This window comes from Myotis nattereri (assembly GCF_964212035.1).
Source record: "Myotis nattereri genome assembly, chromosome: 6".
In the NCBI taxonomy this organism is placed as follows: Eukaryota; Metazoa; Chordata; class Mammalia; order Chiroptera; family Vespertilionidae; genus Myotis; species Myotis nattereri.
In genome coordinates, this window is record NC_138081.1 from 70,264,799 (window position 1) to 70,290,980 (window position 26,182).

The 26,182-nt window shown below is 36.2% G+C and overlaps 1 protein-coding gene across 1 annotated transcript in view; it reads right to left on the minus strand.

Annotated features, from left to right (window-relative positions):
- UTRN (utrophin) overlaps nucleotides 1-26,182 on the minus strand; it is a 445,898-nt gene that overhangs the window by 254,287 nt on the left and 165,429 nt on the right. The window contains exons 28-41 of the mRNA XM_081094315.1: nucleotides 24,417-24,596; nucleotides 20,371-20,505; nucleotides 18,394-18,543; nucleotides 17,293-17,454; nucleotides 16,744-16,872; nucleotides 15,959-16,132; nucleotides 14,134-14,289; nucleotides 12,291-12,461; nucleotides 7,262-7,441; nucleotides 4,641-4,769; nucleotides 4,164-4,334; nucleotides 3,428-3,589; nucleotides 2,886-3,023; nucleotides 1,040-1,231 (exon numbers count right to left, since the gene is read on the minus strand). Of these exons, the coding sequence (XP_080950441.1) occupies nucleotides 1,040-1,231; nucleotides 2,886-3,023; nucleotides 3,428-3,589; nucleotides 4,164-4,334; nucleotides 4,641-4,769; nucleotides 7,262-7,441; nucleotides 12,291-12,461; nucleotides 14,134-14,289; nucleotides 15,959-16,132; nucleotides 16,744-16,872; nucleotides 17,293-17,454; nucleotides 18,394-18,543; nucleotides 20,371-20,505; nucleotides 24,417-24,596 (2,229 nt within the window). The remainder of the gene's footprint in view (nucleotides 1-1,039; nucleotides 1,232-2,885; nucleotides 3,024-3,427; nucleotides 3,590-4,163; nucleotides 4,335-4,640; nucleotides 4,770-7,261; nucleotides 7,442-12,290; nucleotides 12,462-14,133; nucleotides 14,290-15,958; nucleotides 16,133-16,743; nucleotides 16,873-17,292; nucleotides 17,455-18,393; nucleotides 18,544-20,370; nucleotides 20,506-24,416; nucleotides 24,597-26,182) is intronic.

Genomic DNA, 26,182 nt, shown 5'->3' on the forward strand with positions numbered 1-26,182 from the left:
TACTCTGTATTGACCAAAGTGTTAGGAACACTACATGATATCCCAATGGTGAGAAAAAAATCCTAACAGATGTTCCATGTGGCATTTGTCCAGATATTGAAAAAATTCAATAATATTCTATAAAGGTAATGAAGAGTTTGAAGTTAAAATCATTAATATTTTCATATATATAATAATGCTAGTTTAAATGACAGAAATGAACTGTCAATCAAAGCCATCAAATCTATCAGCAATTTTATTGTGACCTTATAGCCTATATAATAAAAGGCTAATATGCAAATAGACCAAACAGTGGAATGACCGGTCACTATAATGCACACTGGCCACCAGGGGGCAGATGCTCAATGCAGGAGCTGCCCTGGTGGTCAGTGCGCTCCCAAGGGGGAGTGCTACTCAGCCAGAAGCCCTGAGCCAGGCTCAAGACTGGCAAGTGCAGCGGCGGTGGCAGGAGCCTCTCCCACCTTTGAAGCAGCACTAAGGATGTCCAAGGGCTCCCAAACTGCGAGAGGGAGCAGGCTGGGCTGAGGTAATCCATCTAAGTGCACGATTTCGTGCACTGGGCCTCTAGTATAAGTATAATCAGATTATATAAACAAGCCTTAATGATATTTAATAGTGTTGTGAGTTAACTGAAAACTTCTAGATCCCTAATTAACTTACAATCAACATGCCATCCCATACCCCAACCATTGGTCAATGTTAAATCATTATAGGTGGCAAGATTAATGCTGACATTTCATATCCAACTGGCAGTCCAGTTTATAAGAAAGCAATATGTTTTGTGCAGGTGTTTGATTAAAAAACATCTCTGATGATGGAAAGAAGTAACTGCATACTAACAATCCGTATCTACTTTTAAAAAATAAATTTTTAGAATATTTCCTTGGTGAATATAGAAAGGTTTATTATTCATACACATTATTAATTCCTTGGCCTAAGTTTTAAAAGCTACAGATCATCTAGGTAGGCACAATGACAAATTCCTTGCATTATTTCTACATTAACTGCAGCTATTCCAATGCCCTGCCTGGAGATTTACCTTCAGAGCATCTTCCTGAAAAGAGAAGTCTTCATACACAGCAGTGCTTAGCTCTGGAGTATTAAGTGATAACTCAGCATCATCCATAGAAAGTAAAACCTTGTTAATTTCAACCAAATAATCTGGAGGGAGAAGTGATGATTTAATTCCGGAAGCTAGTTGGCTTGTTCTCCTCTGTTGAATAGGAATTTCCTGTAAAATCATTAAAAATAATAATGTACATCTCTTAAAATATCCCCACAATGAATTGAAAAAAGCACAAGACTATTTTGCAGAGAAGTACAATACTCAGAACCAAATTTTTTAAAACTATATTTTGATTTTTTATATTTTTGCCCTGCTTTGCTATATAAACCCTTAACAATCTCTATTCTAATTTTTGTTTGCAGCCTACTCTTAAACAGAAATGTTTCACTTTAAGACCAATGCCACCTAAACTCAATTAGCAAACAGGAAAGCATAACAGGTTCTTTCCAGAGTTACTGAGGACAGAAGAATATGCTGCAAATCATAAACTTCCATATGAAATAAAACATTTTAATACCATTATTATTTCAGCCATTTTTAAAATCTCACAATTATATTAAAGACCTCAGGGCCTTACTGTTAAAAATGTAACTAAGTTTGCCGAACCGGTTTGGCTCAGTGGATAGAGCGTCGGCCTGCGGACTGAGGGGTCCCAGGTTCGATTCCGGTCAAGGGCATGTATCTTGGTTGCGGGCACATCCCCAATGGGGGGCGTGCAGGAGGCAGCTGATCGATCTCTCTCATCGATGTTTCTGGCTCTCTATCCCTCTCCCTTCTTCTCTGTAAAAATCAATAAAATATATATTTTAAAAAAAATGTAACTAAGTTAAATATGTATTTATAACATAACAAGAAATTCAATGTAAAATAACATACAGGTAATTCAATATATAATCTTAACCTTGGAGAACAATATTACAGAACATGAATAGCCTACATAAGACAATAATAGGTCCTCAGACAAAACTAAGCTAAACTGAGTGGACTATTTATCTGCCCTAATAATTCTATTTTCTGTGTCCTCTAATCAGAACTTTCAAAATAACAAAGGGGATGGTCCACTCACTAGTCTTTAAGGAATTGAAGTATTTTACACGTAGATGGGTACAATTTAATAAATGCTGGCTACTACTTGCAAATAGCCACAGTTCATCTACTCATGAATTAAGATAGTTTCATAGTTTCACTGTACCCCTATTTGAACTTCATCCTCTGTAAATTGAAAATTATAGTAAAATGATCACAAATACATGTTCACTGAGTTAGTGACCCTGAAAATGGTTACAATTCCTAAATGAAACCGAAACTCAAGGCTAAAATCATGGAGTCAATAACAAGATGTTTAACCTAGAGTTCTGCATTTACTTGCAACAAGAACAGGCCTCTGGGGAACACCAGCACATTTACAATGTGGCTGGGTATGTGGCCACTGGAAAGGGAGCTGGTAGTGAAGCTTTTCTAGAATATAAAGCATAGTTTATCAACTTCACAAATTTGGTTATTTGTAAACTAGAAATTTTTTTGACATGGTCAGGCCTCTCCATATGAACTATGAATTCAAAGGAGGAATCTACTCTAAAAGAAAAAGGTTCCTTTTAAGATTTAGTACATTATCAGAAATCCAACAGAGATGCCCAATAATAAGGTTTTATGTTCCTATTTTCTTTGACTCTTGCCCCACCTAAAAGTATAAACATGTTTAGCAATGCACACCAGAAAGGAGAAGGTGTGTTTTGAGGTGTCCATGAATGCAACATCAAACATCTGAATGACAAGGGCTGAGTTATTTCAGTGGGACAGACACTCCCCATGACAATACCTTCGTTTTGTTGTATCTTGTGTGCAAAAGTAATAACTGCAAACGGATCTTTTCTTTTTTATTATCCTCCATAGGTTGATGTAACATTTGTTCTCCTCTTTGAAGAACGTCCTCAATTTGGGCTCTTTCCTCATCCATCTGAATGTTTAGAAAGAAAAAATTTACTCAAAAAAAAAATGCATAGAGGGTCACTTACCATCAGTTCCCAAAGAGGAAAACTAACCTACAAAATATAACTCAAGATATGTTCTTTTAAATTATATACAACAAAACATCATGTTTTTCTTAAAATATTTCATATTTGATGTTAAAACAAAGAATGCTAGCTAGTTTAGCATTAAGATGACATTATTTTTAGTCAGAAAGTGTGATGTCTATTTTTTTAAGCATTGCATAAATCAATTATATTGACACATCAGAAAATCATTTTTGGACTGTTCTATCATGTTTGGCAGATATCTGGGTAAACAATATTGGTGTAAAACTATAATTAGCAGAGAATAAAAAGAAGAACATCATAGTTTGAAAAATTCTGAACCAACCTTTTCATCTTCATTACTGGATTCCAAGGGCTTTTCCACAACTTTTAACATATATTCTATGTCACTTTCTAATTTTTCCAAGTCAGAGAAAGGCACATCAGCTTCAAGTGCTTCAGTGGTGACCAGAGACTGGTATGATACTGGTTCCTGGCCAATTAGCAGCTGTGGAAGGGAAATTATTCTTTAAAAAGATATTCTTCACTTGACTTTCTGTCATTAATCAGAGGGATGGAATGTCAGAAAAGGAATCAGCATTTATTTGAATTGACTTTAATTTCACTCATTTACAGCAATGATTTTACCAATTTGAGCTTCTCTGAATTACCCATTTTCTCCAACGTCATAGCAAGGGATGTGAAGTAGTGTGCAAATGGCTGTGGCTGCCTCGAATGCTGTTTGGAGGATTCTGAGACCACATGTGAGCACAGTAGGAAACAGTGCCATGATCCAAAAGCCATCCCTGTCATGGCCACAGACCGAGAGAAAGGCCACCACCTAGTACAGGTATGTCCCACAGAAAGCCTCCTGTTACCTTTCGCCAGTAGACGTGCCCTTGGAGTGGGACAGCCAAACTTCAGCGAAAGGCCATATTTCTCAAGGACAAATGCTCCATTCAAAGACAAACTTACTTTTAAAAATTTACTTTTAAAATTATTTACTTGTACCACATAGTTATCTATAATTTAGATGCATAATTATATGAAAAATAGCCTTATATAAAAATATCATTACTCACGTTGGCACTTTCGATGTGTTGAGACACCTTTTCAAAGTTTCTATTCAGTTCAGCTAATTTGGGTTCTACAAGTTCCCTGGATGAGCCTCCACGAGCATTCATCAAAACAACGGCTTGATCGCGAACATCCTCAACTTGCAGTCTGACATCATCCAGCTCAGATAGTAAACGCTAATTGTAAGAAAACACACATTATCACGTAGGGAAAATCAAAACCAAACATGGGTGCGACATTAACTCAGTATTAAAGGCAGTTTAAATAAATGTCTGGGATTCCTAAGAAGAGATTTTAATACAATCAACTTGCGTAAGAGCTGTTCATATATTAAGACTCATTCAAGACTTCAGGTCCTCCCACCAAAAATACACATTGATGAATGGGAGAATGTGTGCACAGGCAACTTGGCACATTCCACAAGAGAAAGCCTACAGCAAAACCTTCCACCCCCAGAAGTATGACTGCTCCTCTTTTGCTACCTTCACAATTTCTTCCTGTTTACTTGCTGGTTTTTTTTCAATCTCATCCAATAGGGCTTCAGCTTGATAAAGCCAGGTACTTATATGAGCAACATTTCCGTCAAATAGCTCCAGCTGATTCTGATGGCTCTGGAAGGGAAATAATAAAGTGTTGATACAACCATATGAAATATTTAACATGATAATCTTCAAAGAGCTTTAAAAAGCCTTCAAAGAGCTCGTTATATGCTGAATTTAAAGGGTTTCCACCTTACTGAAAGTTTCCTTTTCAATCTCATTTTATTTGCCTCCCTTATTCTTCATTCTTACATTGCAAATAATCTCATTTGCCTCCTTGATCATATCTGTTTAAAACTCATTTAAGAAAGTAATAACATAAAAGAATGATTAAAATATGGAATGAATAAGCGTCTGCTGTTCAATAGACTAACATCATAGAGGGCAGGTCCTGTGTCTTTTCATTGCGGTGTCATCAGCACTTAATATCACATCTGGCACAGACCTCACTCAGTACTATTTCCTGAAGCAGGATATAAAATGTGATCGAGCAAATAAATCCAAAAACAAAATCAAACTGATTAAGCTGAATAAACTGGCAAAATTGCTGGCACTAAAGTGAGAATTTAGAACTTGATCAAAAAGGGGTGGAAAATACCACATGAACTCACTAATTTATAGATAATAAAGAACATTATAACCTAATGATCAAAAAGATAGATACAGAGGCAGAGAAGCATCGAACAGACTATCAAATTACAGCAGGGAGGCTGGGGTGTGTTGGGGGGGGTAAGAGATTAATCGAAGGACTTATATGCATGCATATAAGCATAATCAATGGACACAAGACACTGGAGGGGTGGGGTAAGGGCATGTGCCGTGGGGGGGGGGGGGGGAGAGGCCGGGGGAAGGTCAATGGGGGGAAGAAAGGAGACATAAGTACTACTCTCATTTGCCTCCTTGATCATATTTGTTTAAATTTGATTATCATATTTGTAATACTTTAAACAAGAAAATAAAATTTTTTTAAAAAAAGGGGGGGTGGAGACATAGATAAAATTAACTTTTAGAAACTGTTTATAGGATAAATGAAACTAATAAATTTATAAAAAGTGTTTAGATGACAAGGAAACAAATTATTAATCTAAAACATAGAAAAACAGTTGAAAAATAAAATGAGAACTAGTAATGACATGAGAAATGTTTTGGCAGTGTTCTGCATTTTAAGAAAGAAGAATTGATAAGCACCAGACTTATTTGCCCCAGTAAAGCAGGTAAATCAATATTCTAACCAGACTAGGAAGACACTACTTGAAAAGAAAATTGCAAGGTACAGACTGAAAAATACAGAAGTAAGGGTTATGAGAATGTGGATAAAGATATATATAATTTAGTGAACATATTCTATTACCCAAGAATTTCACATTTGATACTTTTTTAGTATGTTCTTTTATTCCCATTTTTACATAGGAAAATTAAAGCAGATAATAAATTATGGGTAAACTCTGGACTTGAATCTCACAGATCACAATGTAAGCTCATGACCTTCAATGCTCTACACATTCTAACTGATTTAAATAAATGCTCAAACACACAATAATTTATTTTGTCTCTATCCATTACCTAGTAATTCTCTGAAATTTGGAATAGTCCTATATATGATATGTCAGAACAAAATACTAATTTCTACTAATAATATTTATTGGTAATAGAAGAGGAACATTAGATGGTAACTATATCCATGAAGTAATTAATAGTGTAGTGGTATAACCAAAGACTAACAACATATAACACTAAACAATTATCATAATCATAATCATCATACTAAAATCTAAAATTGGTTATTTTAGGCATAGTTAGATAAGAGCACTACATGCTTTATGTCATATAATCATCATAAAAACTGTACGAGGTGTATGAGGTAGAAATAATAATAATGCCCATTTTACATATGAGAAAACTAAGACTTAGAGAGCATTTAAGTACCTTGACCAATGTCACCCAACTAGTCAAAGTTTTTACTTAGGCCATCAGATGCCAGAGCCTATGCTCTTAACTAGTACACTATTATTAGAAATTAGAGGCCCAATGCGAGACATTTGTGAATGGGGGTGGGGGGTTGGGGAAACGCCTCAGCCCGGCCTGTGCCCTTTAGCAGTCCAGGAGCCCTCGGGCGCTCCCACCACCGCCATCGGCCCAGCTTGTGGCTGAGTGGCGCCCACCTTGTGGTCATTGCGCATCATAGTGACCGGTTGTTCCACCGTTCAGTCAATTTGCATATTACCCTTTTACTATATAGGATTATTAATAATATATAGCTTACGATAATTAAATATAATAATAAATCATTAAAATGTAACAAATAAGTACATTTACTAAGATATTAAAGTATATACTTCCATGTATATCACAAATGGCTATTATCTAATAGAAATATTTCAAACTCTTTCTAGCTATTGTCTTTTTAAAGAAACAAATAAAATGTAATCTAATGAAATTAATTCACAAGCAAAACATTATTGTGACACAGAGAAAATAGAATTTGGAATTCTAATCAAAGTTGTAGTCATTTTTAAAGAATTAAAGGAGAGAAGATTTCATCATTAACTTTTCCCAAAACATACCATTAAGGTATTGCACCAATCCTCAGTCCAGGTGCGCACTCTGCTCCAGCCAGCGTTGAGGACACACAGCCTCTCTTCTAAAACAGGCTCGCTGCCCTCGACCAAGTTCTGAAGGGCAGCACTGCTCTCTGTGATGGTATTTAAATCAGCTTTTCTCTTTTCCAGATCCTTCAGAACATTCTAGAAAATAAAAATACCAAAACCCATTTGATCTTTCAGAACATGGTAAAAGTTCATACAACCTTCCTTTAAAAGAAACAGAAAACTTTTCTTTCACATACTCCCTAGAAAGTTTACAACTGCCAAAGGTTTACAAAACTTTATAACTTACTAACATGTGAGAGTTCTTAAGATGCTAACAAAAATTGAAATGTTTACTTATGCACATAACAGGAAATGTATTAAATTCAGGTATGAAAAAAAAAGGTCATTTATTTATTTTAAGTATAAATTCCATGTATCATACACAAATACTAATTTATCTTCATCATAACTCCGGGTGTAAACAATCAATTTCACTTTCTGTAACTATAGCTGGTAAAGCAGAACTACCCCAGAACTCAGAATTCTAAAACTCATCATGAATGCATCTCCTTGGTTCCTACAGGAGACAATGGAGTACTAAAGTTACTTGCAAGGACTGCATCCTATAACTAAATGGCCTAACATGTAATTTCTTGTAAAAGCATTACAAAAGTATTTCATCTTAAGTAAACCATAAGAACTAGAACATCTAAGTTTTGGTCTTACAGTTGTCATAATACTATGGATAGTATAATGACAACTTAATTCTCACGTTCATAAAATTCAATAGGTAAGGTGTATAGTCAGAGAGTTATAGAGAGAATATTGGACTCCAAAATTAAAACTACAATGTTCTTTCAATCATAAAGTGACATGTGCATATCTAACCTACTGCTGTTGGCATCTTTTTAAACCAACATTAAAACAAATTCTTTAAAGGAGCACGAGTCTATATTTAATCTCACATCATTAAATCATATTTTGGAAAGCATAAAAATTTCAAATTTTTGTAAGATTATCTTTTACAATCTTAATCTGAAAAATTAATTGAATTTATATGTGAATAAAAATTCATTCATCTTTGTACATTATACTTTGTCATTATACTATCCAGAGTATTATGACAATTGTAAGACCAAAACTTAGATGTTCTAGTTCTTATGGTTTACTTAAGATGAAATACTTTTGTAATGCTTTTACAAGAAATTATATTTTAGGCCATTTAGTTATAGAATGCAGTCCTTGCAAGTAACTACAGTACTCCATTGTCTCCTGTAGGAACCAAGGAGATGCATTCATGATGAGTTTTAGAATTCTGAGTTCTGGGGTAGTTCTGCTTTACCAGCTATAGTTACCAGTGAGTCAAGGTTTGAACAATTACTTGGCCATGTCAATTAGTGATATTTTTAAAGGAACTGAAATGGTTCTCTCAAGTGTCCTTCTCCAGCAGAGGGGGGGGGGGGGGGGGGGTGGAAATAGGATACCCACAGCCATGCTTCCTGAAGTTAAGACTTTCTGCATTCCTTCAGTGAGCATGTACTGACTGACTAGTGTAGTCTTTAAGAACTAGAAGAAAGAATTAACTATGAGTAATTAAGTTGAAACAGTACACATGCTATCTATGGTGACAGATTTTATTGTAAAGAAAATGACCACATCTAAGATAATGACATTGAAGCCATGGAATGAAAACACTAAGTTCAGGAATAAAAATGCTATTTAAATTTTGCATTGAAAATAACTTTAATTCTTAAGTGCAAATATATTAAAATATTGTAAATATGCATGTTTCTTAAATCTGAAAACACAACTTTGAAAAAATGGATGTTCATGTTACATATTGATGTTTCATTCGATTTACTCTAGTGAAGAAAATGTGCTGTGAATTCATGACTTGTATATGCCATCATCATTATTTCAAATCCAAAATAAGACTAAATGAAAATTTAAGAGTGAGTAGTTACAGAAAAAACAAGCTTATTTTTACAATCTTAATCTGAAAAATTAATTGAACTTATATCTGTACAAAGATGAATGAATAAAGATTAAATATGCAAAAATGTTATATGTACCAGCTATAAGCAATTAATAAAAAAGAGAAAAGGCATGCTTTTTAAAGTATGTAAAATAAATAAGTATAAATTAACGTGTGTGTGTGTGTGTGTGTGTGTGTGTGTGTGTGTGTCTATGAAGAAAATAACCAAAGCATTATAAAGGGATTTTAAAAATTTGGTGGGAAATGAGACATGCCATGTGACAATATAACAATGATGTCAAATCCTCTCGAAACAAATCTATAAATTTAAGGCAATTCAAATAAAAATTTCTAACAAAATATATATTTTAAGAATTTGAGACTAACACTTCTAAAGTTTATATGAGTGTATACAAAAAAAGGAACATTAAAAACAGGGAATCTCTTAAGTGTATATTCAAACATATTATAAAGCCATATAGTTAAACAGCTAAAAAAAATTTCAGTAAATCAGTAAACAAAGAAAATCAACAGCCAAAAGTAATAGATGAAGTTAGCATGTCAAATCAGTGGGGAAGGGATAATTACTAGTAGATAGTGCTGACATAACTGGTTAACTACTTGGAAAAAGGTTAGAGCCTTACCTCATCATATACACCAAAATAAATTCCAGAAGGATTAAAGCATTAAAGATAAAAAGATGAAACTATAAAAGAGCTACAAGAAAATGTAAGTAAATAATTACATAACCTTGGAGCAGAGTTGAACTTTCTAAGCACTATGGCATAAATAATGAAGAAAAAGATGATTTTATTATTTAAAAATATATAACAACAGTATTTTTAAAATATATACAGAACAGGAAGGGAACTACAGTAGCAAAAAAATTTTTGCAATAATAGACAACATACAAAACATTAATAATTTAATAGATAAAGTGCTCTAAATCAAAAGACCTAACAGGTGAAAGAAAAATGGTCAGAATTACAATAAAAGGCAATTTTTTAAAAAAAGAACTACAAATGGCCTATAAACTGATGGAAAATGTTCTAATTAACTAACCAAAATATGATCTCTGCCTACCACTGTCAAAGTTGTGGTTAAAACAAGCAAGTAGGAATTCTCACATGGAGCTGGTAGGTACAATTTCTGAAGGACAATTTGATAATTTGTCTAAGACTTTAAAATGGATATATCCCTAGACTCAACATTTTTAGGTCTAAGAATTTATCCTCAGAAAAAAAATATGAATACATGTTATGATTTAGCTACAAGTATATTCATCACAGCATGTCTTTATTTTTTGTTAATCATCACCCGAGGATACTTTTTTCCATTGCTTTTTAGAGAAAGTGGCAAGGAGGGAGGGAGGGTGGGAGGGAGGGGGAGAGAGAGAGAGAGAAAGAGAGAGAGAGAGAGAGAGAAACATCCATGTGAGAGACACACATTGATTGGTTGCCTCCTGCATGTGCCCCAACTGTGGTGGGAATTGAACCTGCAATCCAGGTATGTACCTTTGCCTGGGTATCGAACCTGCGACCCTTCAGTGCACAGGCCGATGCTCTAACCATTGATCACACCAGACAGGGCATAGCATTTTTCATAATCGTGAAAACTGGTAATAAATCAAATGGACATGAGTAGAGAAATGGAACAATCAAAAATAAATTATGCAATTAAATATTAGGCCTGTCTCCAATATGTGATACAACATGTAGGTAAAGAAAAATGTTAAAGATATAAGGTGTTTGTTTTTTTAAAGAAAGTCATGAAACACTAAATGTAAAAGAATTCTTTTCAAACACATGCTGTGCCTGTGCATGTCTATATGTGCCTGTAAAAAGCTGAAAAGATAACGGTATTCTTTCATTATAGATGATTTTTGCTCCCCTCTTTTTTTTTACACTATAAAAATGTCATTCACTTAGCTTATATAACTTATGTTACTAATAAGAAAGCAAGGGCTTTCAAAATGTATTGTACAAAGAAGGTAATATTTCCTTGAAAAGGCTAAACTTAACAAAAATGAAGTTTGGTGCCTTTGCTTCCCATTCACCCACAATACACCTATAAATGCCAACATTCTTCATTGCCTGCATATTTTTTTTTTTCACTTCACACAGCCCATGGCATAATTATGCTTTTCATCAGCTATTTTCTAAACTGAGAACACTCTCTCTAGTGCCTAATATCTTGACTTTCATTCAACTGTTCTCTTCACAGAGCATTCAAATTAAAGAGTTGCATCACCCCCTATGATCTATAATCACATCCTCTTCACTTCCCACAGGCCAGCATGAGTGTAGGCAGCCATAACGGAGGATCTTGTGACTTTATAGAAATTTTTGTCACAGTATTGATCATTATTTTCAGGACTTATCTCTAGAATACATGCCTCTTTCTTAGAAAATAAATTTGGGAAAATAAAATGCCTTGGTAAAACAAAACAGTTTTGTATTCCATTCCTTCTTTGTCCACTTCAAAAGAGAACTGGAAAATCCACTCTCTAATCTCTATAATAGCAACGTAACTAAAGAGCCAAAGAAAACTCTTGGATCTTTCATTGATTCTTTTGAAAATTCTGTCTCTGTGCTCTTTACATCAGTTTGCAATAGAAAAACTAGTAACTGGCACAAAAGTTATTGTAGAAGAATTAACAAATAAATTCAGCACAACACTGTGTGAGGAATGAATGCTCAAAAAGAAATCACCAACTTATCACCAACTTTGAAAGTGTAACTATCATATTTTCAAGTGACACATAAACAGAACGCCTCTGAAGGCCTTTTGATGACAGATCAGAGTTCAACATTTTTGGAATCAAGACAAAAGTAGCTTCTTGGAATAGTTGTTTTAAAAATATTCTTATTGTTTTTCTTAGGACAGAGAAGTAGAAAAAGTAATGGAAAAAGGGAAAGGCTATATTTAATATAAAATGGAGAAAAAGAACATCCACCCAGATTGCCCTGAACAAAAATGCCACAGGTCACGCTGGTGTGATATTGGTGGTCCCCCTGAACTGTGACTCACTTTAGCCCAGGAAATCTCTGTATCCAAGTCTCCAAGCAAACCTTCCGAGTTGGATTTCTGTACCAGTTCCGTTTCAGTCACCGAAAGCCACTCCGAGAGAGAAGCAGCCTCTTTCTTCATTTTCCGGGCCAGATGGGAAGCTCTTTCCAGGTCCTGTTTTCCCTCCGTCACCTGAAAAGAGGGAAGCGAGAGAGGACTAAGCATGGATAACAGCTGAGGATCCAAACTGACTCGGATTGAACCCCAAGAGATATACAACCTTTATCTCTAGCACCAAGAGTTACTCTTGTATTTCTGCAAGGGGACACTAGACAGTCGTGGTTAAGTGTCAGGCAACCCTGGGTTTTCATCTTAGCAGAGCTAAGGGACCTTGATAGAGGTATGAGCCTCAAAGGTTGTTATGAGTTTTAAAGGAGAAAAATATATACACAAAGGACTTGGCCCAATCCTTGCAACAAAGTTAAGGGATCGGTAAGTAGTATCTTTTACTATTTTGAACAGAAGATGCTTAGAATCATCTCAATGAAGGACTCTGTTTAAAAAAACATTATATTCTAGCAATTTGAGGGGAAATAGCATGATTTTCACAATCATGTTTTACAATTACCCACTTAATGAAAAATACAGTAAATGATTATGCAATAAAGCCCTTTATTATTTTTTTCTTAAAAAAAAAGCAAAATGAACTGAATTAACATTTACCAGGCTTTTGATACATCTCACAAATGGTGTTAAGAAATCATACACGTTATGCAATAAAACCCACAACCACCTCTGTAATAGGACTATGACCAAAGTGACACAGTCATTGGATTAAGCCTGGTCTGAACCAGAAGCCTGAATTAGGGAACTGGTGTAAAAACCAGCAACACCATTCCCACGCATAAATTGCCCAGTCAATAAATAAATATAATGCTTCAAAAATAACTTCAGCTGTGTAATACCAAAATGATGTGCTGAGAAATGTGATCCAGTGGTACAGTGCATCAAAATGTATCAAAATCAACAACCCAATCTTGCCGAAGTGAACACCCAGGAAATATATGAACTTCCCATTTTCACTTGTTTGAAAGTGATAACAGTTTAGCTGGTTTTCTCTGGGCTCTTGTAGAAACTCAGTTACTATTTAATAACTCAAGAAGGATCTAAAATACAATCTAACACAGCCTTTTAATATTGCCAAGTTTTCAGTTCCACACTTTTTTTTTCTTACTTCCCTGGTTTCAAGACTGAGATTCTCAGTGAGAGAAGACACTCAGCCTATTGGATCCAGTCAGTAAATGACCCAAAACTCCCCCACCGATTTACTAAAATGCTCAAATTATAGCTGTTTCCTGAAAGGATTTTAAGTCCTGCTAGATCAATGTGACCTTCTTGTCACATAATATTTATTAGAACCCTGATGTTTGAACACTTTCAGTAGACTATTCAATTTAAATATCAATTTAAATTCAATGTTTAAAATTATGATTTTAAAAATCCTAAATGCTATTATTGGTATAAACCAATAACCTGAGTTTAAACGGGGACTATTATTTTTAAAGTTTACTTTTGAAATGTCAATAGTCATTGAAAATATAAAGTGAATCTGGATTAAATATTAAAAATAAGTTTCAATAAATACAACTAGTAATAACTGCAATATTAGCACAAACATTTAAAAATTAATAAAAATTCTTGGAATCACTGAAAACATTATTAATACCATAAAATTTAAACATGCATTCTCCCAAAAGTAAAATTTTAAAGTGCACAAAAGAGAGAGAGAGACACACACAGAGAGAAACAGAGAGACAGAGAGACGAGAGAGACGAGAGAGGTGGTGGTGCACTGCTGTCCTCACCTGGGCACCCAGGTCATTGTAGAGCACCTTCAGAGAAGTCAGCTGCTCGTCCAGCCCCTTAGGGTTGTCGGTTTGCTGCTTCTGAACAATGTGCCTTCCTGTTTTGATTACTGTCTCCACTTCAAGCTTGACTTCACTTAGAGTTTTATAGAGTTTCTTAAAAAGAAAACAAGACAAATAGCACACATCACAGTGAAAACCCAGTAACCCATTTCAGAACACGGCTTATCCAGATTGACAGCTAGGATTTTACTACGGAGATCAAAGGGCTTTATCTTTCCCCGATTTGGATTCAAAGGATGAGTAAAATGTCATCAAGTTTGCAATAACTTTTTTAAATCAGAAGAAAACAAACAAATGGCATTTATACTTGTTTAAAAAAAACCACTCAGATATGTATTCTAAAAGTTTATGAACATTTTTCCAACATAAAATGTGAAAATATCAGGACTAAAAATTGGAATGTCTATCATTTTTAAAATTATGACTTTAAAAGTCCTAAATGCTATCATTAGAAAAAAAGCCAATTCTGACTATATTTCTGCCTATTGGAATTTGGAAGTATTAGCATTCTTATTTTTTTTCCTTTCAATTCTGAAGTACCAAGTCTACTACATCGGTACATATTACTTATGTAATGAAAAGATATATGACAACTCAACACGTCAAGATGAATATGACTTTGAGAAATTTTAGTCATCAAGTCAAATTCAGAGCTGTCTTCATCTTAGTTACCTTAAACTATTCTGTGCAGGTTCTCTTGTCTCCACTCATCGTGATCCTGACCTGAAACATCTCAGGTGGCTCTGTCACATAACAGACCACTGGGCCAAGTTACACACAGTCAAGAATGGTGCTTGCTTTGCTGACCTCTATTATCTCAGTAAATATTTACATATATAAGTGTGTGCACACGTGCACACACACACACACACGCAGAAATGTATCCTATTTATTCCTTCTTCCACCTATTTCAGCTTCTGAGTAATCAAACAACCTTTGGTATATAACAGACATGTGGAGATTACAGTTTTGATAAGCACAAAGAACTCATCCCAAACTTTTGTCCTAACAAGTGTCATCTTCAGCTTCTTCATGATTCTTCTCAAGCAGAACACTATTTCTAAGAGTGTGTATGCTTAGCCACATTTTAAAATGTATAAGCAATTGAATTTTAAAATTCAAGACTGCAACAGCATTAAGGCCTTCTAAATATTTTTTTTCAGATCTTAGGTTTAAACTTTGATTTAAAATTAATTTTCCTAGAGAATGATTTTTTCTGTAATAATATCCCTGACATCTGTTCTAAGTATAATTTCTTCTTTCATATTTTAGATTTAGACTTTATAAATTAAAATTTAAAGTTTAAGTATCCTTAAGAATCATTTTTTTACATGGTAATATTCCTAACATCCATTCTAAGTATGGTTCTTCTGGCTACCTCAAATTTATCCTTTAAAGGTTAGTTTATTAGTCATATTCTGCCAAAACCTTTTCTAACATCATACTGTGATTATGAGTGTTTCCTTTGTTTTTTAATTATGTTTATTTATATATATATATGTATATTTATGCCTTTTCTCATTTTTTTAATTTCATGACACTGTAATAATTGATTTTACTCCCTCCTATCTCTCCTATCTCTCCTAATGTCTTTGGAGGAAAATACCACACTTCTTATTTTATAAACTGTTTTTCATCATTAACCCCTATTGTTAGCACACTGGAGACAAATAAATATTGAGCAAACCATGTACATTATACTAGATGAAGCCATATTTGCTGCTGGAACCCCAGGGGGCCCATTAACCACCAGCGCCCTCACCATACACTTGTCCAGGTGGGTCTGGATGACATCAGGGTCCACGTCCTTCACATCCAGCACATGCAGTTCTGCTTTCACACCATCCAGCACACGCTTGCAGTCAAGCATGCGCTGTTCGAAGTTCGCAGGCTTCTGGAAAAGCTGGAACTTGGTGGATACCTCTCGAAGTTTCCTCTGTTTGAAGAAATGAAAATAATAAGCAATTCACATCAGAATGATAATCTCTCTCAACAGACGGTATTAGTATAACACATGCTGCTAAAAAGCTATAAAAATAAAGCACCAATAAAAGCATTCCGTAAAGGAACTCAGCGAGGTTACCCAGGATCATACATCACTTGATATTCAGTGTGTCAGTCTTAGATATAATAAAAGGCTAAGCTGGCCTCGCTGAAATTAAAATGTCACTAAGTTTCTCACCTATCTGAAAACTACAGTCAGGAACCTAGAACTCAGAGTATTTTTCATGAGCTCATAGTGAAAGTCAATCTCACACACACCACCAAGAACTGAGTGGTGCCCGGTGAATTAGCCACACAGAACTGATGGGGACTCTGCATTAGGGGGAAGACTTTTCAAGCTAACTTCTAGACCTAGCTTGCTATCTCTTCTCAATTCAACTATAGAATCACATTCGATATCTTCCACGCATGCAATAATCTGTTCCTGCAGCTCTGCCTGGGATGCAATGCACCTGCAATGTGTCACTCAGCTCACTGTTCACATCAAAAAGAAGACCAAAGGCATCCAAGTAATCACTGCCAACACACCGCTCCCCCTCTCACCTGCAGGACATCCATCTGACTTCCTCCTCTGGCAGTCCTGCCTTCCGGGGAGGTTGGAGGCTGAGAGCGCGCATTTCTTCTCAACTCCTCCAGCGTTAGCTCATGGGCAGAGATCTCTGCTTGCATTTTCTACAAAGAGATTAGAAAGGGGGAAGATTGTATTTTTTTAAGTTTCATATAATCATATATTACATAAGAATATGCAGAGCCCTGTTCAAGTTTCAGTAAGTTCACAGTATAATAATAAAAACGCGGACTGCTGTATGTTGTGCACAAACTATGGTCTTTGCATTTGTCATTTCTAATGTTCACTGCTTATTTATAAAAAAGGAATTTTCCCAGTTTCGTAGCTAAGAAAGCTATCGTTTACCAGGGTTTCACAGAAAGGCCAAGAGAACTCCAAAACCCACATGCTGTCCCAAAAGCAAGGTCACCCTTTCTCACTGACTGCTGGTTTGGGATGGCAGGAGGGGCTGGTTCTCTTGCAGGTGGGGAGGCAATTACACTTGCTCTTCTGACAACTCAAACACCTCAGATCCATGGCAGTACCTGAGCTTCCTGCGGAACTTGGAGGGCGTCTACCCTGTCTGTCAGGTAGGTTGTGAGCTGCTTGTCCAGCTCTCGTAAGCTCTCCTGCAAAACTTGAAGCATGTGATCAGTTTCCCGCAGGACGTGGAGTTGTTTTTCCAAAGAAATCTGCTTACTCTCTGCCTACACAGGGGATAAAACTGAATCATTAGTCTCTCAGCACAAACATAAATAGCTGAATATAAGAAAACCCTATGATCTGATCACCAAGAAAAGAAATGCAGGCTCTAGTTCAAGACTTTGGTGAGCAGTACGAATAAATAACTAGCAATGATAACAATGAAAAGGTCCTTCTGGTATCTTATATATCTTGCAGTGAGTTACTCATTTTTACTTCTTTCTACATACAATGACAATATATAAAAATGTAAAGGTCCGACATAATATATTAAACAAAGAATTTGCCACTTATTATGAGTTTAAGGTTTTTCAGAAACCAGCAATTAGCCTATCAACAAGGATATAAAATATAACAAACATCTATCAGTAGAGTGAACATATAAAGCTTTTTCCAAAGTCTGAAACAAATTCCATGCACGTGTGTGTAAACCACTACTTGCTACACTTTTGAATCAAGCTTGATTCTTTTCCAGAGCTCAGCATCAACAGTTATTATTTAATATGGATTTGAAGGCACTAATATCCATCTAACCCCCCTAGGGAAGAGCAGTCTCCTTTCTCTACTTACTGATACGAGCATGCACGTTGCAATTCATTCTGGATATGCATCTAAGACAGCTTGGCATTTTATCACAACAGCTTATGTCAAATTCAGCCGGCCTAGTATTTACTAGGACAATATGAGTTATTCTTATATACAGCTACAATATAACTCAAAGGAAATGAAATAGTTCATCAACAGAAACCATCTCAAAGATAGATTTTTTTAATCATCAAGTTTTGCCGGCCTGTAGAGCTGGGTTTACTCTTCCTCAGCTAGTATTCCAAAGCCCACAACACCCCCGTAATGTTGGCTACCAACTTTTCCCTTGGTACAAGTTCTTGAAGTCAGCTCCATCTCACAAACACCTAGTCTGCACTCATGCACGTCCCAGTTCTTACCAGGTGACTCAATTCTTCGTATCGACTGTTGAAAGCCTCCAGTTTCTCACTGATTATGTCATCGAGGATCCCTCCATCGATCAGGGTCTGGCCAAGTTCCCGAATCTGGGTGCGATTATCCGCTGGATGTCGCAAAACAGATTCTAGAGACTGGACAGGGATGGGAGGGGAGAAACAATGCACTTACTGAGGTAAAATGTACCAAGGATCCAAAAGTGTCTGTTTTTTAAACAACTAATTTAATTTTCTACCCAAGAAAAAGACTAGGAATAATTAATTTTCAAAAATATCCATCATGGTATTAAACAATACATAAAATTGACAAAGCATGAAAGATGACATATGACAATACAACATCATAAAATAATTTTAGTAATTATTAATTACATGGGGAAATGGTCATGGTGTGATACAAAGTTTCAAATCAGAACACAATACTATAAAGCAAAATTATCTCAAACTGTTGATTATGTTACAAAAAATAGGTACTCAGTTTTCTGTAACATATATAGAAAGCTAGGTACTATTTTGTATACACACTTTATATGTACATAAATCTAAGTAACCTTGGAGTTAAATTTTATTATTTCATATTACAGACGGGAAAACTGAAGTTCAGAAAGCTTAAGTACTTTGCCTACATACATATGGTAAAAAGAAGAGCTAAGATTCCAACCTGACTCCTTATGATTTCAAAGTCTTTGATCCAATTACTATAATGTACTCCCTTCCAGTGTGTGTGTTAAAAAGTAATAACAATAATTAACAATAATTAACAATAATTAGAACCCTGGCCAGTGCCTCTCAGTGGTTAGAGGTCAGTTTGGGCATCAAAGGGTTGCAGTTCAATTCCTGGTCAGGGCACCTACCTGGGTTGCGGGTTCACTCCCCGCCCCCCCTCCCCTGGGGCTTGTGCAACAGGCAACCAGTCGATGAGTCTCTCTCACATTGATGTTTCTTTCTCTCTCTCTCTTTCTCCCCACCCCCCTTCCTTCCTTCCATTCTCTCTGAAAAGCAATGAAAAAAATATCCTCAGGTGAAGATTAACAAAAAAATATTAATAATAAGTAGGAAGAAATTTGCCAAAATGTTTAAAAGTATTTATCTTAGAGTTTGTTTTATACTTTTCTCCATCTTCCATATTTCTAGAATGCACATGTTTTAATTCTCATGTTAGGAAAACATTCATTTTTAAATTAAGCTTTTCATTGTTTTCATGCTCTTCACCTCTCACTCTGCTCCTTTATCTGAGAAGTGACATCTTTTCTCCAGCAGAGCATCCAGCTCCTGGGATTCAGGTACCACCTTTGACTTACTTCTGACCTTCAATCCAGTCACCCACTAAATTATCACATGTCCCTACAATTTCAAAAGCATATCTATCCTCTTCCTAGCCTTTTTTTTTAAAAGCAGATCTATTGTCTTCATATTTTATTTCATTTAAGAAACGGTTATTAAGTCATCGCGAAAGAAAAATCAGGTGCATTTCTTGGCCTCAAGGAATTCAAGTCGAGCTCCTTGAACAGGATCCCACACTTCTCACTCGTCCCTCTCCACCCTGTCCTCCAACTTGTTACATCTGAAGATAACACGGTAGGAGCCATTGCAAACAGTCACTGCCATATCTTAGGAGCAAAAATAACTTTATGAAGAAACAAGAGAGCAATTGTCCTAATAACATAAGGCAGATTTCTGTCCAGGGACTGGTAAAAAGAAGCAGGAAAATTACTCCAGTGCTTTCCTGACGACGTCTGCAATACACTAATTAACAAACAAGTACCCACTTGGGGACTGAGTTAGTGGGTCACCATTAATCTAAATATAAAGGACGGTACAAACACTTCAAGCAATAGAAGGCAACACTGAAAACTGCTGAGGGAGAAAACGCCTTGCTGGCGTAAGGCAGAATGTCCCTCATTTTAATGCTCATTTGACTGCCCTACAACAAGAAATACCACAGAGGACGCCGATGCCCACCTCCAGGGCCTCGTTGATAGCGTCTTCCTTCTCCGGCAGGGCCGCTGTGCTCCTCATCCGCTCTTCCAGAGTGTTCAGCCAGCTGGTCTCCAGGTCCAAATAGTGAAGAAGTTCAATCCAGCAAGACCATACCTCCTAGAGCAGGCAAGGAGGAAGGTGCATTAGACAAGCAGCCATTTAGAGATGCGTGTATCTCCAGCGCTACCTATTCTCTCTACTCAACAATCACTGCATTTAGACAGGAGCATAGGCGGAGATCCAGAAACTGATGAAATTGGAATTTCAAATAAATGAAATAAAACCTTATTCTTTACTAAATCACATTGGACCAATCAGAAGGAGACGGGAGGCAAAGAGGAGCGAGCTGCTCTTTACAGGAAAATAAGTTCCAAGGAACTGGTTAAAAGTAAAAAATAAATTATTTAATTAGTAGCAGAAAAGAATAGGAGGAATATATTCTTAGTTTGCTTTTAAACTAGAAAGGTAAAAGCACTCATAATTGCAACACTTTTTAACATTTATTTAGAAAACTGGAATTCCGTGGGTCTATCCTATTCCAACTCAGAGCTAATGGACATAACAATTTGCTGTATACTCTTTCCAACTGTTTTCTAAATTCATATGAACATGTCTCTATATGCAAAGAGCCATATTTTGCCAAAATGGAGTTATACTAACTGTATTAATGGCAATCACTATTCCCCATTCCTATGAGGGATTTCAGGGGGATAAATTTATACGCCCCACTTCCGAGGAGAAAATTATGGGAGGAACAGCCCCTTCCCCACAGAAGAGGAGCTTATTTGACTGATAAATGTAGGGAAAAGAGTTCCACATAGAGCCTCCCGGTTGGTTCTCTTTCGGATCCACTGACTGAGAGAGGCATGTTCTAGCCTGCACTCCGAATGAGTTGTGTTTACCGGGTCAGGGGGCAGCGACTTTTTCCATTAAAGGCCAGACAGTAAATATTGTAAGTTCACAAGCTAGTCTGGTCCCTGCCACAGATTCTTCTGTTTATTTTGTGTGTGTTTTTGTTTGTTGTTAATAATCCTTTAAAAATGAAAAACATACAAACCATTGTTAGCTCACAGGCCATAGTGGAAGAGACACAAACCAGATTTGACCCTCAGGCTGCAATTTGCCAGCCCTTGAATAAGACTAAAAGATAAACGGTGTGTCTGGTCCCCCAAATTTCTACAGGTGGAAAGCAGCAGAGACATCTACTCGGCTGCAAGCAGAGCCCAATTTCTTATGGGAAAGGAAAAATGAGCAGCATTCCCAGGAAACAGAACTGGTCCCTAATCAAGTCCCAGTCCTGCCCCTGGTGTAGGGGCCCTGGCCAGATTTCAGAGTGACTCCTATTACAATTCAGTCACTATTAACAGTGACTGCTATTTACCTTCCACTGCTCCCACTTTTTTGAATGGAGTGTCCGCTGAGGTTTTCCTATGTCTCGCTCACCTTTGAATGTGAGTGTATGGGGCATGATAACCTATCTTTTTAATGGGAAAGTCTCCAGATTGAGCGGTGCCACACCTGCACCTAAAGAAACTGCCCTGAGAGTCACAGTTATTTAGACCTGATGCTGGGTTTCGAGCTTGATGCTGTACTGGGTACGCTTTGGGGAGTCCCTGGGACAGCGTAAGTGGATATGGGAGGAGTGACACTAACGTATGACCAGAGGGTAGACTACGGTGGATTAACGATGGCCACAGTTTTTTGCCTTTACTCTCATTAAGTGGTGAAATTCTTTTCTCCTGCTCTGGAACGTGGGTTGGCCTTGTGACTTGCTTAGACCACAAGAATGTTACAGATGTGACTGTTGAATTGCAGACCAAGCCTTTAAGAGGACTGGGAGCTTCTGCTTTCTCCCTCTGAAAGGCCAGCTGCCATGCAGTAGAGAAGCTGTGAAACTGGAAGACCACATGGAGAGAGGCTTGGGAGATGAGAGGTCATCGTGATGTCCCCACTGAGCCCCCAGTCGAATGCAGCCACCTGAGTGAGCTAGTCATGGACCACATGGAGCAGAAAGCCACCCCACTGAGCCACCTCAACCACGGAACCATGAGAAATAATGAATGGCTGTTTCAAAAGTCACTACGTTTTGGGGAGATTGATGCATAGCAATTGATAACTGAGACACAAGTGGGTGTATATATTACCAATATAAAAATATGGTTGGGAAGAATATACGCCAACTTCTGGGTGATGATTACTTCAAGAGAGAAATGAGATGGGATGGAAAAGAAGAAAACAGGTTCCACAATACTAATGTACTTTATTTTAAAAACGAGATCTGGGAAAATATGGCAAAATGTTAACATTAGTTATAGTTAAAAGATGTATTAATAGTATTACCTCTATTCTTCTGTAAGTCTGAACTAGTTCCTGATTTCATATATTTTTAAGGAGCCTAAAAATAATCCAGGTGATACATTTGGATTCCTCTAAGAAGGGCATTCTCACTCCAATTTAGAAATTTGGTCTGTTTCTGCCCAAAATTCCTTGGTAATTGCTGACATAATTTTAAAATAATTCCCACTTTTAAATCCCTTTTTTCTTCTTTTTCATTTACCATTTTTAAAATATCAAGGCCTTATTTTTTCTCTTTTACCTATATCTTGTTTTTTGCATTTTCCTTCTCTTCTCTCAAACTAATTTCAAAGTAACTATAAAAGTAATTCTCAAAGCCATTCCAAACCCTCATTCCTTATTATAAAATTGTCACCTCTAGATCATAAAGACAGCTTGAAGAAATGATACACTATATGGTGGCCTTCTGTTAGCCAGGATAATTTGGGGACTCCGTTCATTATGTAGCCCAGGCGGCGTGGCTCAGTGGTTGAGCATCGACCTATGAACCAGGAGGTTGCCGTTCAAGTCCAGGTAAGGGCATTGTGGGCTCAATCCCCAGTGTGGGGCATGCAGGAGGCAGCGATTGATGAGTCTCTCTCATCACTGATGTTTCCATCTCTCTCGCTCTCTCTCGCTTCTGCTCTGAAATCAATAAAAAAATCTTTTAATTAAAAAAATTATATATGGGGGGGGGGAGAGTTAGTTGTTACTTTGGCTAGAAATAAAAGGAAAAGAAAAAAGAGCAAAATCAAGGGTGGTTATGACAGAGAAGAAAACATGCATAAGACTGTAGTGAAGCTCAATTCCAAGATCATTCGGTAGAACTTAAGATTAGGCATGCATAACACTATATGTTGTGTTTACAGAATTTTTAATTTCTCAAAGGAGTAACCTCCTGTATTTTACATCAGACAATATGTTAATATTAAACAGTGAGGTTTTGAGTTGTAGCTTTCTTATTAACTAGTCTCAGTTACCCATGTTTATCTTTACCACAAAATAGTTTCAGAACAAGCAAGTAATGGTTGAGTTCAGTTTAAATATTATAGTTGTGTTGTTTACCATTTTAGGATATACTTCAATATGATCGTTTATTTGAGGGTGAGCTGAATTCAAATTGAAGTGTTCTTAAACTATTTTCAATGACATAAAAGTCACACTAATATAGAAACGAATAAGAAAGAACTCAATTTTATTTTAAGTAAAAAAACAAAACTCATAGAATCATCTGCATCTTAAACCCAATGCCCAGTTAATTACCAGCATATTCAAGTTCTGCTTCCTTTCAGGTGATTCTAACTGTAGATGCCACTCTAAATAAAAAAATTTTAAAACCTCAATTCCTGTCTGTGCACTAACCAAAAAAAAAACAAAAGAGATGTTCACAGTACATTGCTCTATAATCTATAGAATCTGCCTATAGATTACCTGTGATATGAAAAACTTGATTTTACATATAAAAAATGTAGTCTAAGGATGTTAAATGACTTTCCCAAGAACCTTAATTGAGGGCAGATCTTGGTCTCCTATATATTTTTTATCCCTGCTTCGTTGTATTAACCTATTAACCAACAACTATTTTCCTTTATGATCCTGTATTTGGAAAAAAATGAAGTTTTTCCAAGAAATGGAAATGGTCAGTACATTACAAAGTTTTAATCTCAGAAACACATTCCTGAACAATAGCATACCTCGAGCGTGTGGCACTTTCCTCGAATTCTGTTGCAAAGAAGCTGGTAATTCTCCAGCACAACACTCAGCTCAGATTTCAACTCCTGGCCACCAGAGGGCACCTTTGCAGCCATTGACTTGATGTTGTCCTTCAGAATCTTCACTCTCACCTCCTTCTGCAGTACATCCTCTTTCGCCCTCTGTTCCAAGGAAGGAGAGAAATGAAAACTGTCCCCCTTTCTCACTAACCAATGTCTTTCTTTTTCCTAAAATAACTAAACCAAAATTAAAACGTCTACATGATTTCAACTACCTAATTTAGAACAGTATTTAGGTAATCACTAAAAAGACTGCTTTTTGAAAAATAAAATAAAATAAAATACTAACTATAAAATCTCACTCATTATATGCCCCAATGAATACAGTCCCACACAAACATTTTCGTTTAATAACAGGCAGGCAACGTTAGCACCTAAGTCATCCTTAAGTTATATTTACTGACGTTAAATATTTTCAAAGTCTGGGCCCATGATGAGAATCTAAGTGAATTAATTTTAATTAGCCACTAGAGTTCTGAAAATATTAGACTGAAATGAATAAATGGTCACAAAAGTTGAGATGCACGATGGTAGAGATGTCCTTTAAAAATCATGCAAATGTATTTTTCTCTCTGTGACATCGGTATATCTAGCCTTCTGATACTGAACAACATTTCCAAGATGATGAAGTTATACTAGGAAGATCTGATCTAGAAATAGTTCTTTCCTGACTCCCACTCTGCACTTAATATAAAGTCTCACTTTCAGGGAAATCAACCACAAACAGCTTTATACTTTCTTGTTCAGCTTTCTTTATTTCTCAATGGTTTTAAACTTTCCTAGGTTGGATAAAATAGTTAAGAGCAGTGGTTTTTAAAATTCAAATGGTTGTTTGGAAAAATAAAAATAGAATGTTGCCCAATCAAGGGTGTTGAATCTCATTTTTCTAAACTCTCATCCCTAGAGACTTAAATAAACCACAAAGCCAGTACTGTAAAGAAAATAAATGAAATAATATGGTTCTTAACGTGGTAGGCTACCTTTAAAATACCTTATATACTGAATATTTTTAAAGCTTTAAAAAAAAAAAAAAGCTACACTAGTCCGGCTGGTGTTGCCCAATGGTTGGGTGCTGACCAATGAACCAGAAGATCAAGGTTCATTCTCAATCAGGTCACATGCCTGGGTTGTGGGCTCGATCCTCAGTGTGGGGCATGCAGGAGCAGCCGATCAATGGTTCTCTCTCATCATTGATGTTTCTTTCTCTCTTTCCTTCCCCCTTCCTCTCTGAAATCAATAAAAATATTTTTTTTTAAAAAAAGCTACACTAAGAAAGATGTTTCTGTGAAAATACAAGTACAATAAAAGTCCTTTGTCATATATAATAATGCATGGATGAAATCTAATCCTTTCTTTAAAATGTATTTTTATTGATTTCAGAGAGGGAGAGATAGCAACATCAATAATGAGAGAGAATTATTGATTCGCCGCCTCCTGCAAGTGCCCTACTGGGGATCAAGCCTGCAACCTGGGCATGTGCCCTGACCTGGAACTGAACGGTGACCTCCTGGTTCACAGGTTGACACTCAACCACTGAGTCACACAGGCTGGGCAAAATTTAATACTTTTTAAAAAATATCTGCAGAGATGTTTGCTTTAGTTACACTTTTAGGCAAGTTAACTTTGGCCTAAAACATTCAATGTGTTGCTTAATCTTATTTTTTAAAATAGTCTTTAATCACTATCTC